This window comes from Thermoascus crustaceus (genome assembly GCF_041956765.1).
Source record: "Thermoascus crustaceus strain CBS 181.67 unplaced genomic scaffold VTN00scaffold_11, whole genome shotgun sequence".
Lineage (NCBI taxonomy): Eukaryota > Fungi > Ascomycota > Eurotiomycetes > Eurotiales > Thermoascaceae > Thermoascus > Thermoascus crustaceus.
Window position 1 is genome coordinate 909015 of NW_027192537.1, and position 14524 is coordinate 923538.

Here is a 14524-nt window from a genome sequence, read left to right on the forward strand (position 1 = left end):
GTTAAATGACTCCCATGGCCATCATGAATTAAAAGGTGATATTTTCCAGTTGTACAAACCTCAGTAGCAGGAATAAAGATATTTTTCAGCCACCGTAGCCCAATATCATCAGTAGTCCATCCATTGTCACTGACTTCAATCCTCCAGTTGTGTGGTAAGGCCTTATCTTTATACCAACCCTGGATATGGACTTTTCCCTTGAAGATAATACAAGGTGGTAGAACCCATCCTCTAGAGTTGATACACTCAATAGAAGTAACCCATTCCTGATTGCCTGGCTGTACAAGAAAGGGCCGGCCAACCATCTCAGCTCTAGTAACTACTTTAGCAGTAGCAACTAGGCCCATTGCATATCCTGTCTCATCCAAGTTGTAGATATCCTCATATGCAATCCCATATTGCATGATAGTGATTTGTACACAGTCAAACCACTCCTTGATAATCTTTGGATCCTTGCATTTAGCACACTGGTGATTGTATTGTCAGGAATATCTGGTTTTCAGCTCATCATGCCGTTTGATGAAGTTGTACACCCAGTTCTTGCCAATAGGTTGGATATCTGCAGAACCACACTTTGATAGTAGAATATTGGCCATATCTTGAACATGAGACGGTCGGGGAGCTGCTCCACATTGATCCAGAGATAATATCCATTGTACAAGCGATACCTCTTCATTTTTTGTCAATTTATGTGAGTTGGCACATTGCTCAGCCCGATAAACACTGCTGTGAAGCCTGTCTTGTAGAGTTGATTCAGGTACCATATAAACACATGCTGCTTGTCATACATAGTGAATTTCTTTCTTTTGTAATGCAGAAATTGCTAATAAAATCCTTCCTTCTTGTTCAATAGAATTTCTTGACTTAGGAGGTATTTTGGTGGTATAGTGGTGGTTTGAATAGATTCAACTAACTGAGTATGAGAGAACACGTAGGAGGTACGCGGCTCGCTTGTGGATAACGTTAGTTCTATGTTGTCTTGCTTACCGAAGACGGATGATTGAAGACATTTGATATTGATACGATGCTGGCTATCTGTATCCATGAGCTAGTGTAACATCAGTCAATGTAAATGATTATGTCGAAAGACCTGTCCCGTTATCAGGGGAAGGGAGGTTTTACGTATCTTGTTTATCAGCCATGTTGATGTCATTATGAATGCGAAATTACCCTGATAGTTTTCCGACTGTGTACAACTGACGGGAGACAGCGGGGACAAGAACCTCAAAGTTGCTTAGCTAGTGTGACTATGTGCCTTTTATTTTCTTTCTCTTGGCGATAGCCCTACCTTCTTCCATGTTCCTTACTCTTGCCGTCGCCTGACAAGACCTACCTGTCTATTAAGAGTGTTCCAGGACACTACCGATATTATCCTCAGTCTGGACAGCGTTCCTCCTAAAAGTGTAGATATTGAGCCGCCTCCTCTTGTGTCACTATGACAGCTATACCATTCTTGGCTCACTGCTTCAGGATTTATAAGACTGCCCCTTATCTCCCCGCAGGATCTGCTTTGCTGATGATTCTTCTTTACATTCCTCCTTGTCACTGCCGAGTTGGACTGGTAATGCTATACAGTCACCTGCAGTATTGTTTGTATCGGTGTAGAAAAGACTGGGCTCCCCAGATATCTGCAACACACTTTCACGAATATTGCAATCATCATACTAAAAAACTTGGCCAGATCATCACATGAGCTGCCTATCGCATGTAGCCACTATCTACTGATCCAGTTGGCATGCTCATTCCTCCCCTTTGGCCTATATTACCGGCTTATCATAAGCCTTCTACCTTTACGGTCTATATGCAGATCAGTGCTGCTCGACGTCTGGATATTAAAACGAAGGAGTACAATTGTGTTCGATAGTGTCTATTAAAAAAAGAAGGAGGAATTAGAGAATATCTATGTCTATTAATAGTACCTAGTAGATAAGTGAAACTGCGGTCATGCTATGTTGCTTTGAGAATCGATGTACTTTCCGGGAGAATTGAATGCAAGAATTTTATTCACAACTTTCGTATTTGAGGTTTGGGATGGTATAGTGCTGTACGTAGTGAGACCGTTCCAAGAAATGGTGACAATGTGAAGAGAGGTTGCACCGCCTATATTCTTTTCCCTTCGATGAATTAACGCACCTATAATCCAGTAAGCATGCCCCTTGGAAAGCTTCTAGACGGACTGCGGTTGCTCACTTGGCACCATTTGCAGGGATCATTGCAGTGTATGATGCGCCCCAGTATCGTGAATTCTTGAACTCCGTCTTGACGTTGATTCCACTGATGGGGCCTACGTCCTGCGTTGTGGTGTGGAGACCGCTCACCTCGTTGCTCTGGTTGGAAGCGGTGCACAACGAGTGGTCGTCTTTCGACAACCGTTCAATGACGGTTTCATGCCTGACGTCCTGCAGTGGGTACAGCTGCTGCTCATCGATATTCTGGAAGTTGCTCGAATCAAAATTCGAACCCGATGCGTTCTGGTACCCGCTGCCTTTGTCTCGGGATGAGTTGATTCCCCTCATGAACAACGGTCGCATGACGGGAATGCAAGATACCAGGGTAATAATTCTGAGGGCATTAGTATCTCCATAGCCGAACTCTCCGCCATCAGAGGGACTCGTTCGGATATAAGCCTATTCAACAACCAACCGGAGCTTGTTTTTGTCCATTCAGGAACATGTCGACGGCTCTGCAGTTCCCCCCCGCAACTCCAATATGAGAGTTCGCGAAAGTCATCTCAACTCCCTCATTTCGAACCCAAAGGACTGTTTGTTTTTATATTCTTTCTTTTATTGATCTAGATGCTTGATAAACCTCTGTATATAGACGTAGATGGTTTCTAAGATGGGTTTACCATCCCGTTAGGGATGGTTGGCTTTTTTAAGCCAGCTATTAACATGTGATTGTGCTGATGAGGCTAGAATTCTGAGATGATAGAACCATCCCTTTGCAAACATTATGACTCATGTCAGACTTACAGGTATACCGTTTATCCTAGACCGTACCGTCTCTGAGATGCGGGCTTTTTAATCGCTTAAGTCTATTCAGGTCCGGAAATATTCCGGAGGCACTAATATATGCCATTAGGAGTCAATGTCTAGGAGATGAGTGTTGTATATTTAATCAGTCGGCGATCTTGAGCACAGCACGGCCAGGCAACTCCCCTACAAGCATCTTCTCTGCGTAGTCGTTTATGTCCTTCAGGCTCCCCCTGACCAATATTGGCTTGACGAGTCCCCGAGCAGTAAACTCAAATGCCTCATCCACATCTCTTCTGGTCCCCGTCACTGATCCAACAACATTCAAGTTCTTCAGGACCATGGTCATAGGCGGCGCGCCAGCATTGAACTTCTCTTTCGGCAATCCCACGCAGACCACTGTACCACGTGGGCGGCACATATAAGGAGCTTGGTCATATACTGTCTTCGAGGCAGCCGTGACAACGACCCCATGAGCACCATAAGTCGTGATTTCCATGATTCTTGACGGTATGTCTTTTTCGACCATGAAGTCAATGTAGTGCTCCGCGCCCAACTTCGTGCACATCTCCTCTTTATCTTTGCCGCCGTCGATTGCAATGACACGCATGCCCATTGCCTTCGCGTACTGTATCGCTAGGTGGCCTAGACCTCCACCGGCACCTGGGAGGACAACCCATTGACCTGGTCGAACGGCAGAACGTTTGAGAGCTGTATATGCTGTCACACCGCCACACATGATCTGTGTCGTCTATTAGCAAAGTAAATATTAATGCGGGAGTAGAAAAAGGTGCATGCATACAGGGCCAGCTTCTTCGTCGGAGACTCCATCCGGTATTTTAGATGCGTATTTTCCACTCGTAGTCACATACTGCTGGAAGGTCCCTTCTGCTGTGAACCCGCTGTTAAGCTGATGAGGGCAATGGAGTTCGTCGGTGCCATTTGTGCAGAAGTAACAATCTCCGCATGTATCAGCAACCCATTTAATGCCAGCTCTGTCTCCGACCTTGAACCGCTTGACGTTCTTGCCCACTGCCACAACTATGCCGGCACCTTCATGCCCGGAGACCTTGACCTTCATCGAGAGACCTGATTTGCCCCAGTCACCTTTCATGAGGTGTACATCGGTGTGGCACAGGCCGGACCAGTTGATCTTAACCAGGATCTCATCATCTTTCGGAACGGGAACGGGAATGTCTTTGATAACCGCATGCCAATTATCGGTACCGGGGTGTTCGGTAACAGCTGCTTTTTGGTGCGATGGCAGTCCCATGGCTGCTTTGGATCGGGAAGTAGTTAATTGAGAGAAGGGTCTGTAGAAAAGGGTAGCGTGGTCAGGAGATCGTAATGGCGACAAGAAATGTATCTGGTCCGATGAACGTACTGTACATCGAAGCTCGATAGACCTTGAATTTGGGTCTTTTATATATGTCCTTGACATGACGTATCCACATTGATGAAGAGGACCACATGTTGTGGAAGAAACTGGTACTTCGCCGGTTTCAGGGACTTCTCTCGGAAAGGAGTCTGTACTACAGCCTCACGCTAGCTCGGAAAAGGTGCTTGTCGTACGATTGTATCCACCGGTGAAATATCCTCGGGATGAGACGGAATCATTAAACTGCATGGAATGTAAGTCGACAGATACTACTACATGTTGTTCACTGGCCTCTGACTGTCTACCTTGAATAGGTATGTAGAAGGTTAGAAACCTACTTTCCCTTAGGAGACCATGTAAAAATCAGAACAGCAACACCGATGAGACGATTATTGCTGGAGAACTTTTGCCAATTACGCTGATTTCCTCTGAACAATAAAGTTTCCTGTAGAGTCACTACAGTGTAGTTCAAGTCAAGATACTGGCTGTTGGTTAGTACTTGAGAAAGTGACAGATCATTGGTAGTAGCCAGGTAGTCTGCCGCCGATCTTTTACCGATACTCTGGTTCTTAACAGTAGTTTCAGATCATCATGCAGCCGCATCGAAAATGCTCTGCAATCCGTCCACGCCATATCCTCCGAATATTCGAAGCTGCAAGTCTGGATGGACAATATATGACGACATCCCCGCACGTCCCGGCGTCGCCGCGGGTCTTATCGGCGTGACCGAAAAATCTCCGCTGCGGAGTCGAGAACACGAGGGGATCCTCGCTATCCCTGAGGAGATTACCCCTCACGGGTCCAAGAGGGTAGGCAAGAGGAAAAGGATTATGGCCTGGTCTCGGAGGTATTTCGTGACATCTTTAATCGACAACGCGCGTAGATATGACGCGTCATGAAGGCAGAGAAGCTTCAAAGACCTCCGGTTTGCGCCGCCGACTGGTTAACCTGCCGTTTGCAGGTTTGGTATCGATAAATCATAGTCGCTGGAAACAGTATTGATGATACTTAAAATAGTTGCAGCGTGAAGATTCCACCAAGGTGTCTCAGAACACGTGGTTAAACTGGGCCGATGGGGCTTGACAGGACATCCTGCATTTCTTTTTTTTTCTTGAAGCGTCTCAATGAGAAGGACCGTAAAGTCAGCAAGAATAATGTTGAGAGAAGATATCCTCTTATCTCGGTATGGAGTACTATGAATATGGATTGGCATGTTAGTAGGTTGGTCATGGGAAGCCGGCTGACTTGTAAAAGCCTGGATCCCCGACATCCTGGAAACGTATCTGTCGGTCAGAAAATTTACCAGTACCTCCAATTGCAAACATATATCATGACACTTGTTGTGGTTGAGTAGTATTTTTTGGTCAACAATATCTTTGTTCGACTTTCATGCTATCTAGACATCCAGACACGGTGAATACCAGCAACGATGGGTTTCCGTAATTCCAAAGATGCTACTAACTGCAGTCACCATTTATGGAGCTCCTATTACAAGGCGTTTCTGTTGCTAGAGCAGTAAGTTGATGCACAAGATGTGAGGTATCACCAATACGCATAAATACCTAAGGAAATGATGAAGCAAAGTGCAATCAGTGACAGAGAAGGAGCAGCCAGAAACAATTTCTCCCAATCGAACATAAGAACAATTCGGACCAAGCAGAATAAGGCTACGCGAAGCTGTAGATGTGGCAGAAATTGGGGGAGATAGTGGCATGGCCAGTATAGTTCTTATTACCGCAAAAGAAACGGTATAGTTACTGCTAAACATATTAGCTGGAGCGCGCGAGCTGTCAACTAAAGGCTATTTGTAACATATCGCCAAGCTTGACTGAGTGTATCCATTGACGCCTTGCGCGGAGTAGGGCAAAATACAAGAGGTTATGCTACCAAAGCATAGGTTCTGGATTCTGGTACAAGGTCAAGAATAATAATTGTGTATCGAATTGACATTTCAACCGACTGTACTTGGGAACTGTACCACGAAGTTTAATCGCTATTTGTTGGTTTTCCGGCTTTGCAGCGAAAAGTGGAGTGTATCAGACTAGTCATAAGCATATCACAGAGAGACAATGATTAAAGGCAACACTGGGGGGTGACAAGGAGCATTTTAAAGTAGACAGTTGGGACTTTTCTTTTTATTTTTTTCTACTGCTAGAATACAGATATCTAATCCCAAAAGCTATGACATCTAATCTCCGGGAACCGAGTCAGCGTGCATACATTGTCGCCGTAACCTCTAGCTTGTCCTAGAACTACTTTGCCAAAGTCTCTCTTACACGCGTGTCACCCAAGGCCTTCACTTCAATGCCTCATGCTGCTTGACAGTCACGTATCGGGCGATTAGCCTGCTGGAGATGAAATTGCCAAAGACATGAGCATTATCATGGATAAGCTCCAAGGAACGCTCAAGACTCGGAGGGAGAGTATCACCGTCGTGTTGTGACTAACATGTAGATCGTTCGAAGGAATAATCGTTCCAAAGCAGAGGCTCTTGCCCTTGTATCCCAAGAAGCCCAGCACTGAGCAATGCTGCGAGCGTCAAATACATTTTTGACGTCGCGTCCACACATCTTATCTCCCAGTGACCCTGCTTAATCTTTCGAACCGGCACCCCTCTGTTTTCCGTACCCCAAGCCACAGCATCTCCGGCTTCGAGCTTCTTCACTCGACAATAGGAAATTTCGTATGGCAAGCTAAAGGCACATACCATAGCTAGTCTTTTGAGAAGTCGAGCCAGAAAGAGCTCTTCATTGTCCGGCGGGCTTATCGATATGTGCGTATGCGCCCCGTTTCCCTGTTTGTGGAGGATCGGCTTCGGTGACATTGCAGCGACGTAGCCATGGCGAGCGACTGTAGATTTGATGATGTCGTAAGTCAGAAGCAGTTCATACACTGCTTACATCGGCGGCAGCGGCCGCAGCGCGATTTCATATTGACCTAAATTCCCCTCGGAATGGAAGTCCTGTACGCGGACACCGGCTGCCATGAGCTCATCCACACATTCCTCCACATACTGAAAACCAGGTTCTCGTAGCCACGTAGCCGCACAGGCCCCAATATGCACGCTCTGCGGGACAACATCGCCTTCCGGAGATCCTCACTATATTGAACTCAACCTCGAAACCAACAAGGAAGCTTAAACCATAGTCGTCCAATGCTCTGTTCAGAACATTTGCCAACGTTTGCCGTGGACAAGAATCAAAGCCAGGACTTTCTTGTCGAATAGTTGACTCGAAGATGGTACACATCACCGTTGCGTAACGAGGATCTTTTCCACCGCCACTAATCGTCCTCAAGGATCCCCAGCCAGGAAAGAGCAAACGCAGCGCAGTATCTTTCTTGCGATCTCCTCGGAATCGCAATCCCGCCAAACTTAATCTTGTACCAACTTTTGGCAACCATGAAAACAAGCTCCAAAAGCAAATCTTGTTTGTAAGACCAAAAATCTGGTTCTGGAAATCTCCTGTGGCAGTAGTATTTTAATTATCTAATTTAATTGTTAAACTTCGGCATACGCCTGGAATTAAGATGAAACCATGCATACAAACGGACCAATCATCTAGACAAGCTTCATGATCCAGACGTCTTTGTCTTCAGAATCCGAGAAATGATTTTTTTTAGAGGCTACTTAATTCTAAATTCGCTTGTCGGAATGCCAAGGTCGCTTGCGCGGTTCACAAAGAGGAGGCCGACACTATAGATGCAGAAAATTCGGTGGCTGGTAACTGGGGCTGTGGTATTGTTCAAAAGTTCGACTGCCTTTGAATACAACATTCTGCACCCCACCGAAGTCATCTAGATGTTGGAACATAAATACAAGGACGTCGTTGTGCCTCCACGAGCTCGAAATCTAGATAAAGGCTCGGTCTTCGTGAGTAAAATAATTGCTTGACCTGGCCCGCATCCAGACTTTCCTAGGACTGTTCGAATGTGTTTTTTGTCCACGGCATCCAAAAGTTACCTACATTGTCTTCCCTTCATTACATCCTGTTAGCGAGATGACGAGGCGGTTAATATCCGTATGTGCTGTACATGCGTACTATTGACAAACCCAGCGGTCCCAGCCCATTTTCTTAGCATGAAACAGATCTCCAGAATCAGCATGGCCTTCGTTCTACTCGTACATCATAAAGTTGGGAAAATGGCTGGCTAAAAAGCTCTTGTGATCTAACTTGCCCCTTGCATAGATCTAGCCCATGTATCCGTTTCATTGGCGGCTCACACAGTGGGGATGCTGAGTCGCGTCGACAACGCAACCATTTTGGATTATCTGTGTACAGTCGACTCCACTTTCTTAAACTCCTCAGCTTTACAGGGTGCACTGTATGCTAGCTTTGATAATATCCTTGACGTCACAGAGGGGCTGAGTCGCCGGAACCCAAGTATCGATCATGCCTATTGCAAGCACGAACTTTGGGCACTAGTCATTTTGCCAATATATTATTAGCGGTAGTAGTACCTTCAGCGTATTCCTATGTGAATAGAGGCTCGCCTAAATTTTGGATAGATACAAGGCTAAAAGATACACCAGGAGACACGTCGATTTAGGTACTAGGTCCATGGTAGGCCAAACGACAAACAGGAGGAACGTAGGAGTTCTAGGCTTCCACTAAGCAGTATAGCTGTGAGAGCATACCCATATACTAGGTAACTTGGTGTAAGTACGCAACTAGATACTAAATGTCGAGCAGTAAGCGAAGTTACAGAACAAAGAAGAGGGAGAATGTAGGACAACAAGGCTTAGCGACAATAAGCACGTGTAATATATACAGGGATTGTCCATACTACGCTGCAACAGATGCGAAGCAGCAGAAGCCTAGTACAGTACATATATCCAATCGGATTAGGGTATACAATCGAGTTCACCTACCGAAGTTCCGGGGAAAGCTGATATCCGAATGTGATACCCTACAAAATTTCTTGCAACTGCAGCACATCCTATAGTATTATGAAACTGCTGGCGCTAGCACAAAGAATACCTTAAAAAGAAAGCAACTGAAAACGGAATAGTTCATTATATATCCAAAATGGTCATTCAGATACAGTTGGCGGTATATAATCTAGACGATTTTCCAACACCCTCACCAAAATCAAGTACATGGCAACCACGCAAAGTCAAATACATCCATTGCTATTACGGTGAAGATGAAGTCCCAACCACTCTCACATCTGAAGAACTCTTCGCCACATTTCCTCGAAACCTATCTCACGTGGTCAAAGAGAGAGCAGCTTAAGAGCGCTAACCAGGTCATTATTGATGGAAAAACGCTCGATATTGCCAGCGTTGTTACCGTTGCCAGGTATTCCCTGAGCTCGAAAAGTGTAGCTACCTCTAAGGGCGTCATCTAATAATTACCGATGTAGGAATTCCTGTCCTGCTGACATTGACAGAAGCGATGAGGTCGTTGAACGGGTCAACAGTAGTGTCAAGTTCCTGGAGGAGTACTTATCCAAGGGATATTGTATCTATGGTAAGTTTCAAGAGACCTCCCCCCTGCCTGTGCATTGTACCTTCGTTATGTCTGAACGACTAATAACTAACGCGATGGGACTCAGGTGTAAACACCGGGTTCGGCGGCAGCGCAGGATCTCGAACTTCGCAATTAACGGCCCTTCAATCGGCCCTGCTGCAGCTGACCCAGACTGGAGTTCTCACCGAAGGAGATTTCAAGCCCGATGTATCGAACTACGATGTTGGCTTCCATAGTATGCCGGTCACTTGGGTACGAGCTACTATGCTTGTCCGGTGCAATCATCTCTTGCGCGGTTACTCCGGAGTACGTCTCGAAGTGATAGACGCCGTCCTACAGCTTCTACGAAAAGGCCTTACCCCAATCATCCCTCTCCGTGGTTCCGTCTCCGCGTCTGGAGATCTCATGCCACTGTCCTACATCGCGGGCGTGCTCGAAGGAAACCTGGACATCCAGGTTCACTGGGAGGAAGGCACTGCGTCAAAAGTTATCTCCGCTAGAGAGGCTCTGGACATCGCTGGTATCTCACCCATCGTGCTCGGTCCCAAGGAGGGTTTGGGCCTGGTTAATGGAACAGCAGCGTCAGCCGCGGTAGCTGCTCTCGCAGCGTATGAAGCGAATCAGCTTGCGGTCCTCTCTCAGATACTGACAGCCATGTCCTGCGAAGCCCTGTCAGGTACTGCAGAAAGCTATCACCCGTTTATCGCGGAGATCCGACCCCATGTCGGGCAGATCGAAGTGGCGGCAAATATCCGGAGCTTCCTCATGGGAACCAAATTAGCTGAAACGCCGGAAAATAGAGACAGGGCTCGTCCTGGCCTCTTCCAGGACAGATACCCCCTGAGAAGCGCTTCTCAATGGCTGGGTCCTCAGTTGGAAGACTTGAATGCCTCCATCGCTCAGATTCTTGTGGAGCTCAATTCCACGGCCGATAACCCAGTTATTGATGTCGCCACTAATGAGGTCCTGTCTGGCGCAAACTTCCAAGCTGTCTCTGTCACCTCTGCTGTGGAAAAGATCCGTTTGTCATTGCAGATGATAGGGAAGTTGCTTTTCAGCCTGAATTCGGAACTGGTCAACCCGGACCTTAATAAAGGCCTGCCGGCCAACCTTGCAGCAGACGACCCAAGCCTCTCATTTACAATGAAAGGTGTCGATATCAATATGGCAGCTTACATGTCCGAACTTGCATTCCTCGCAAATCCAGTCAGTTCCCATGTTCAATCTGCCGAAATGCACAATCAGTCGGTAAACTCCTTGGCATTGATCTCGTCAAGATATACAATGCAGGCCGTCGAGGTCGTCTCCCTAATGTGTGCCGCGCATCTGTACGCTGTCTGCCAGGCGCTGGATTTGCGGGTGCTTCACAATTGTTACTTGGAAGCACTTGAAGGTCGTATTCGATCGATCATCCGGGAACTCTTCAGTGGACTGCAACCTGAACATCAGGATGATCTGTGCAAGCACCTTTCCCAGTCGACCCGAAAGTCTTGGGCCGGGTCAGCGAGTTACGACTTGCACGACCGATGTCAGTCCCTGTCGGAGGCCATCACGCCAGTCCTGCTAAGTGGCATCCAGAAGTACGGAGGGCAGTTATCAGGTCAGGCAGATCGCATTGCACTGATCGAAACCGTTCAAGGTCGCGTCTCGCAGGAGAGCATTTGCTTATTCCAGTCAATGCGCAACCACTTTTTCCGGGAGCAAAATACGGCTTCCTATCTAGGGGGCGCATCGAAGATGCTATACACCTTTGTGCGAGAAGATCTGAAGGTCCCTTTCCATCAAGGGTTGGTTGAGCATCCGACACTCGAATGCAGTGGACAACAGATCAAAGAGAGACCTCGGAAAACAATTGGCTCTTGGATTTCGGTTATATACGCTGCTATCAGAGATGGTCGGCTTCACCGTCCTGTAATGGCATGCCTTCAAGACAGTCAGCCCGAGGAGACGAGAAACGGGCATTAAATGGCGTTGGGTAATTTCTCAATAGATATTCGCATTAGACTCCTGTCTATTTGCAGATACCAGCACCCATTCTGTCCTGCCATTTTCTTGGTTGATGTTCTCTGATCTTCTTTCATCTTTTCAGGATCAGAGTTTCTCCTATTTCTTCATCAAAGATGTGGCACACCGAGTATAATATAAACCAGCACCGATAGACATCAACAGCGTAACAAGTACTGTGCTTCCTTAACCCTCGCGTGTGGCAACAATGTGATCAATAGCTTCCAGGAGATACGGCACAAAAATTGCAGGGTTCTCAGTTGCGGGGAAGTGACCGAGGTTGGGCATGGCTTTGTGCTTCGCGCCCGGGATCTTGTCCGCCGTGGCCTGAGACATTGCAGGTGTATTACTCCAGTCATATTCGCCCGTCAGCATGTAGACTGGGCATTTCTTGGTGTCAATGCTGGCGACGCGTGACCGACCGTCCCAGCCACCAAAGTAGAAGTCCAGGTCGCCGTGGAACATGCCGTATGCCTGGGCGGAGTAGAGGTGCCAGATCAGCTGCTTGTTGGCTAGCGGCGCAGTAGGGCTCATCATCTAGGCATTAAGACAAGTCGTCAGCCAAAGCTTGTCCTTTGTCTCTTTGTTCCCATATATAGGTATGTATTTTACTAAAACACTTACCCCGTATATCCATTCCGGATTGAACAGCGATTGGTTGACATAGGGAGACTTGTCGAACCACTGGCGGTCCATGTCCAGGAAATCCGACCTAGAAGTAGGTAAGCCATAATACATAACTAAGACAAGTCGGAAAATGGAGGAAAAGCACAAACTCACCCTTGCAACGGAATTGATCCGCCAGCGCCGACCGCGTCTGCCCGGATGGCCACGGCGAGACATACCTGGCCAGCCATCGAGGCACCGCAGATGATGGGCTTGTTCAACTTTAGTGCCTTGACAACCGCGGCGATGCAGCCAACATAGCTGTCTTCTGTATTCGTGTGCTGGCCAGGCAAGTAGCTCCGCGAGGGAAAACTGCGCCCATGGCCTGGCAGGTCAAACGCAATCATGTTACAGCGCTCCCGCATTCGGGGATCGTTCATGACGCCGTGATACTGACGGCTATCGGAACCAGCCGTGTGCAGGAAGACGATATCCTGCTTACCGGTACCGCTCTGCTCGTAGAAGACCTTGCAGCGACCCCAGAGCGGCGCGGTCACATAGACATAGCGGCCAACGATGTGATCCTCTTCTGGCTGAGGCTCGTCCGCAATCTGGAGTGGCCCACAGTAGGCTTCATGCAAGAGCTCAAGGGCCCGACGCCAGATGTGGGTGTAGACCGCAAAGGCCTGCTCGTCGCCCAGCACGCGGACGCCGTCATGCTTAATGTTCATACCCACCATGCCCCAGTAACTCTGATAAGGAGCGACGGGCTGAGGCTTGAAGAACCCCTTCCACTGCTCTGGGAGGGCTGAGAGCGTAAAGAGAGCATCCTGTGAGGATGAGGCGGCCTTAGCAGTCCCCACTCCGCGGTTTGCGGTGATGAGAATCGCATTTTCGGAGCCAACCGCCTTGATGGCGAAGGTAACATCTTTCTCAAGTGCCTTGGTTGCTGTGAAGGCCTGGTACTGGCCGTCTTTGCTCAGGAGGTCGTTGAATTTGGGAAGCACTCCGTCCAGCTGGGCTGAGAGGTCTGCCCACGCATCAAGACTCATACCGGCGGCAGTGATGAAGTGGAAGAATGGAACACTAGGGAAATAAAGAAGAGTGATGTGAAATGTATATATTACCCTTATAGGGGGCGTGGTTCGACAACAAGTGAATTGATAGACGATCACAGCTCAATAGGATGGGAAAAGAAATAAGAATCCAGGCTCTAAGAGACAAGACACCACCGACTTCATATATGTCTCCCCTCAGCGCGCGGAATGTATACTCGAGATATGCCGAGACAGAATGGAACCCGAGGGAGGGGAACGTGATGGCCTAGACACGCCGGTCTGGAATGATATGAGGAGATACTGCCTATCTCTTCCCCCATGGGGTATATCCAAAATATGGGAGACGATGGAGTCTGGGGATGTGGGGAGCGCCAACCCACATCACCTCCGCATCTGAACGCACGATCGGTAAACCCTGGCAAGGGGAAAGCCGTCGTGCATGCCCCAGACATTCATGCAAGAAAAGTATGTTCCTCTACCGGGCAGCAGAAGACGGTTTTCCCAGGGCTTGCTGTCGTCTTGTTGTCCCAGTTTTCTTCGAGCGGGAGACGCAGAAGACAACGCGATATGGGAATATATAATTGGTACAGAGAGGAGAGAACTCCTAAGGTGCGTCCATACTTGCCGAGCTAGAAGGATATAAAGAGACCTGACTCGAAAAGCCTCTGTAGTCTCGAAATGCTCGATGGCCCCCACGCGAGGAGCAACCCCGGATAACCCCCCCGGTCGTTAACCTCGGTTGCCGGCAAGCTCATCTTGCTCGTCCCTCTCGAAAAGGAGCGGTTGACGCGATGAAGAACACCCCGAGACGCCTATTATTTGCTGGGCGCAGATCAGCGACTCCAGGATCGACACGACCCCTCTCAATCCTCCCCTTCACCAACTGGACGGCGGATATCAGGAGCAGATCTCCAAGAATCGCAGTCTTCTCAGCGTCCCACTTGAGTGCTGGGCACAGTATCTGCGTGCTGAGAACGATGCTTCTTTTTGGTCTCATCGCTTGCTAGCAAAAGCTGCCATAGGATGATGGCCGCC

The 14524-nt window shown here is 47.9% G+C and overlaps 4 protein-coding genes across 4 annotated transcripts; 1 reads left to right on the top strand and 3 right to left on the bottom strand.

Moving 5' to 3' along the window:
- Positions 1-2186: 2186 nt before the first annotated feature.
- Positions 2187-2516, bottom strand: VTN00DRAFT_3029 (uncharacterized protein; the record flags this gene model as incomplete). The annotated part of the gene is made up of 1 exon (XM_069429301.1): positions 2187-2516. The coding sequence occupies one exon, from the start codon at positions 2514-2516 to the stop codon at positions 2187-2189; it is 330 nt and encodes a 109-aa protein (XP_069283441.1).
- Positions 2517-3117: 601 nt separating this feature from the next.
- VTN00DRAFT_3030 (uncharacterized protein) lies at positions 3118-4245 on the bottom strand (the record flags this gene model as incomplete). Its single annotated transcript, XM_069429303.1, has 2 exons — positions 3118-3714; positions 3775-4245. The coding sequence occupies 2 exons, from the start codon at positions 4243-4245 to the stop codon at positions 3118-3120; spliced, it is 1068 nt and encodes a 355-aa protein (XP_069283442.1).
- A 5250-nt stretch (positions 4246-9495) lies between these two features.
- VTN00DRAFT_3031 (uncharacterized protein) lies at positions 9496-11786 on the top strand (the record flags this gene model as incomplete). The annotated part of the gene is made up of 3 exons (XM_069429304.1): positions 9496-9650; positions 9715-9821; positions 9907-11786. 3 exons carry the CDS (start codon positions 9496-9498, stop codon positions 11784-11786), a joined length of 2142 nt encoding a protein of 713 aa, XP_069283443.1.
- A 225-nt stretch (positions 11787-12011) lies between these two features.
- VTN00DRAFT_3032 (uncharacterized protein) lies at positions 12012-13483 on the bottom strand (the record flags this gene model as incomplete). Its single annotated transcript, XM_069429305.1, has 3 exons — positions 12012-12362; positions 12450-12537; positions 12606-13483. The coding sequence occupies 3 exons, from the start codon at positions 13481-13483 to the stop codon at positions 12012-12014; spliced, it is 1317 nt and encodes a 438-aa protein (XP_069283444.1).
- Positions 13484-14524: the final 1041 nt, after the last annotated feature.